The sequence below is a fragment of the Pinus tabuliformis genome, chromosome X, assembly GCF_031772625.1.
Source record: "Pinus tabuliformis cultivar Carrire ecotype Pingquan chromosome X, CPIR1, whole genome shotgun sequence".
Lineage (NCBI taxonomy): Eukaryota > Viridiplantae > Streptophyta > Pinopsida > Pinales > Pinaceae > Pinus > Pinus tabuliformis.
The window spans coordinates 1279055524-1279060240 of record NC_142308.1 but is presented as its reverse complement, the minus strand read 5'-3'; the positions used below and the strand labels follow the sequence as shown (position 1 = coordinate 1279060240).

Sequence of the window (4717 nt, the reverse complement as noted above, 5' to 3'; positions counted from 1 at the left end):
TAATTGGAGTTGTCTATAATGCGACTTTTTGGAGATTCCGGTGACCGAATCCGGCGGAAGAAATTGAGATTAAATCATGATTTGTTGTAGTTAAAATGGTTTTTTAACTGCATATTCGGATTCAGCACCCTGAAAAACCCTTGGAACACTTTGATTGTGCAGAAACTAGCTATCAAACTTGCGATTCCAATAAATTGCTGCCGGATTTTCACCGAAAAAACCGGCCAGAAAGGCTTTCAAAAAGTCGCGTTATAGACAACTGCTTTGTAATTAGCCATCATAATTAGTAATACTACCGATCATAATCATAGTGAATATTTTAATTTTCCAATAATTGAAAAACGTGCATTGATTTAATTTGTATTAATTAAAAACAGTGAATTGGTAATTAGTTGGTGGAAGATTTATCTCGATGTTTCCATGGCAATATAAATAAAGGGTATTTATTTCTTAAAAATAATATATATTTTTCATTTTAATAAATTTCTTTAAAAAAAATTAAATTTTTTTAATAAATTTCTTTAAAAAAAATTAAATTTTTTAAATGATTAAACAAATTATTTGGTAGTAAAGAAGAAAATCCATTATATTTATAGTTATTAATAATTTCATTTTAATAATTTTTCTAAAATTTTCTTGAAAAAAATATTCAATTTTTGAATAATTAGACAAATTACTTTATAGTAAAAAAAAATTAAATTATACTTATTTATGAGGTTATTAATAAGATAAAAATATAAATATCCCTATCAAATTCTTCCTATATATTCTTATATAAACTTCAATATTTGTGAACCATAACGTGAAAACATAATTTTCCTTTTGAAATTTACGCAAAACAAAATAATATAATAAGACCCCTAATATAAAATATAGGCATGAAATTTTCAATTCAAATATTAAAATAAGACCTTTTTAATTTTCTTTTCAATCGTGAATAACCACACCCATATTCGTCTTTGCCCCCAACAGGTCGACTTAAAAAACATAGACTTCCGCTATGTCCGCCCAGAATATAGCTTAGATTGTTAAAACGAAAACATGAACTGAGCCGGTTCACAAAAAGTTCAAGACATTAATGCACACCGTATTGTATTGTTTAGCAATCAACATCGTAAATCGTATCATTTCATATGGCGCGTTCAATTGTAGGGGGTGGCGGTGGTATGCGTGCCATCCATGCGGCTGCATTTAATCAGGTTTGGCGGCGGGATGCATCATGCGAGGCAATCCATCCGGCTGCATTTGAGATCAATTACAGGCGGTGGCGGCGGGATGGATGACCATGATGGACATCCTGCTGGATAGCGCTCACCTTCAACATGTGCCAGTGGATAGATTCATCCTGTGTGAGAATTTGGAAATTAATTTGGTAGCCTAACATCTCAACCCATCTCAACGGATCTGTAAACGTCTGTAATTTTTCCTTCTGTCCTGCTGCAACTTCCTTCATTTCTAGTCTATCTTACCTGTTCAGATCCCCTTCATTAATTTTGCCTATCTGAGGATTTGTCAATTGCAATCATGCCGCCTGTTGCAGATATACTTTCTACTCTTCCAATCCCATTGCTTGGCCTCATCCTTTCTAAACTTCCGATCAGAGAAGCCGTCAGATGCTCGGTTCTGTCGAAGAGATGGAAATTCCTCTACACCCAAATTCCACAACTCACTCTCTCTCCCATTCTTCTTGTGCCCACTACCAGCCGAGATCCAGATCCAGACTCTGTTCCAACGGTGGAGAAAATAATCTCCAACCTTCTGATGTTGCATTCGGCAGATATTGACGCTTTTCATTTGTTCACCTACTATCTGCAGTTTACTCGTGAAAGCGTATGGCAATGGGTGACGTACGCAGCCTGTAGGACTGTCCAACACCTGACTCTCTGTGATTCACCTAACCATTACTCTAATTTCCGTACGTATACTCCTGGAAGAGAAATCCCGCCTGCCCTTTTTACATGCACACATCTCGCTACGCTCAGGCTTTCCAACTACAATCTTAAGCATCTTCCGACCCATTTCTCTGGATTCAACCATCTCATTACTTGCTCCTTCGAAGGGATGCAGTTCACAGACGAGCTTTTATCCTGTTTTATCTCGCATAGTCCGTTTCTTCAGAAACTTACCCTGCACGCCTGCGTTGGCCTAAGGAAGCCTGTTATCTCAGCTCCCGACCTTACACATTTATCTGTACATGGTACATGGAAGGCTTTAACGGTGAACTGTCCGAAGTTTAGAACTCTGGAGATGGTGTTAACTAACATAGGCGATCTGAGAATAAATGGAGTGTTGTTTCACGAACTTTCATGTTTAGTCTCTAAAATTAAAATGCAGTGTGGCAGCGATGTTGCTGTAATGTGGTTGACTTCGGGTTATGTTTCAGTAGAGAGAGTTCTTGAGATAGTGGGGAATTTCAAGACATTGAAGAAGCTCGTGATCAATGACATGTGGAGAAGCCAAAGACAGATGGTTGTTTTCATTGATAATCTGCTCGAAAGGCTTCCTTGACTAACACGACTACGAGTGAGGAGCATGTTTGATCTGATAAGGCAAAAAATGTATTATTTCACTTGCAGTTTTACGCTTTTCACTCTCTGCGATGGATTTTTCAATGGTGACACTTTTCTGCTTCTGCTAACATAAGAGTGACATAACCCCGCAACGTAGTGTCTTGCGCTGTGTTTATGGACAAATCTAGCTGTGCGAAAATGAATTTGATCCTTTGATAATTTGAATGCAATTTCATAATTTCATAATGTATGAGCTAATGTAGAAATTTGTATTTAATTTCATAATTGTATTACAGATGATGATGTCTATCATTATAATTATTATTTACTAGTTAGATGTATATTTATTTATGGTTTATCATTCTAATTAGTACTACAGTAATATAAATTAAATGATTAATAAATAAGCATAAAAAACATTTATAAAAAATTATCTAAATTATAATTATTTTGAATAATTATTATTATTGTTAAAATAATTAATATATGAGTTATATATATATACACACAAAAATATGTAAAAATATTTTGAATTATAAAAATTCATTTAAAATTTTAATTTGTAAATCATTTTTTTGATAAGACCATGGATCAAAAGGTTAACATATAAGTTAAATATATATATTTACAAAAATATCTAAAACTATTCTGAATTATAGAAATTCACTTAAAATTTTTATTGCGTAAATATTTTTTCTATAACAGTATGAATCAATATCATGATTTATCATTATATGAGAAGAATATATAGATTATTACATACTCAAAAAAATCATTTAATATGAAATATGTCTATATAATATTTTTTTAATTAATCAATTTAACTAAAAAAATAAAAATAAAAAATTAGAAAAAAACATAATTAATTTTAATATAAATATTAGCTTTTAATTTAGGATTACTATTAAGTATAAATTATAATAATTTAAAGTTAGTGATAATTAAATTAAAAAATGAGTTATTATATTGGGATGAATTACTGAATTGACATTATCCATGAATTATTGTATTGAGATGGATTATTGTGTTGCCATTGTATAATGTATATAATATCTCACCATAATCATGTGTATTGATGATGTGTTAGTTACGGAGGAGAAGACCAGTATTAACTTTTACATGGTATGCATTCGGTATGTGAATGCAAGGGCTAGTAAGAGATCCAATATTACCATGTGTAATCTCTCTACTCGGTAATATTCGGAAAGTGAAGGTATGTATAAATCGAATTGCTAAAGTGGAAATAAGTATATTGGATAAGTTGCTTAAAAGCGCATCTGCTCTTGAAATACTGGAAGTGGAATTACAATCGGATCCTGGGACGGAAAATGCCTTTTTGCAAAAGCTATTGGGATGTGCTTCGACTAGAGCAAGAATATGTGTTACCTTTTAATATTGTGAATCATGATGGACAAATGATAGAATGAAAGTATGTGACAGACAGAAACTCTAATCTTATAACTTCTGTTTTAATTGCTGGCCGTCTTGATGCGATCTCTAAATGCGATCTCTAAGTAGTCTATTTGAGTGTCTCTAGCGGTAAAAATATTTCTAGGTAATGTACATCTCTGTTTAGTTATGTATATTTCTTACCTATGTTAGCCTATCAATCTTTGTTTCCTTATGCAACTTTGGATGCATTACGGTATCAATGTTTGGATTTTCCCCTTCAATGTGGACCTTTTGGAAATCTCTGTCCATTACCAATCAGATAGCATGGTGTTATCAGGTATGGGTTGTACTTTACCTAAGCTTTTAGGTTGTCAATATTGTCTTCATGGGTTGTTATTTTCTCGTGGAAGAAAACACATTAATTTAAATCACCTTAGCTTTTAGGTCGACTATATTGTTTTCATCGGTTGTTATTTTTTAGTGGAAGAAAAACCCTTATTAATTTAAATCACTTTAACTTTTAGGTTGAAAATGTTGTTTTCAAGGGTTGTTATTTGCCCGTCGAAGAAATGTCAAAATTAATTTAAAAAATCATGGTAAACTCCTCAGCAATACTTTTTACTGCAATTAAAGCGGCGCTTGTCATAAAGAATTTTGCCACCGATAACTTTTTGAAAGGCCGCCTAGGTTTTTCGATAACTCCTTTTTCATCTGGTTTTTATTTATTATTTTGTAGAATAGTATGATTTCAAAGGAGCTATCTAGTTATATAGTACTATAAATTAAAATAGTGACAGTCTACTTCAATTTTTAAA

General features: G+C 32.4%; 1 protein-coding gene across 1 annotated transcript; it reads left to right on the top strand.

Moving 5' to 3' along the window:
• Window positions 1–1524: 1524 nt before the first annotated feature.
• Window positions 1525–2508, top strand: LOC149144704 (FBD-associated F-box protein At2g26860-like). The gene has a single exon (XM_089452244.1). It carries the CDS (start codon window positions 1525–1527, stop codon window positions 2506–2508), a length of 984 nt encoding a protein of 327 aa, XP_089308370.1.
• The last annotated feature ends 2209 nt before the right edge of the window (window positions 2509–4717 follow it).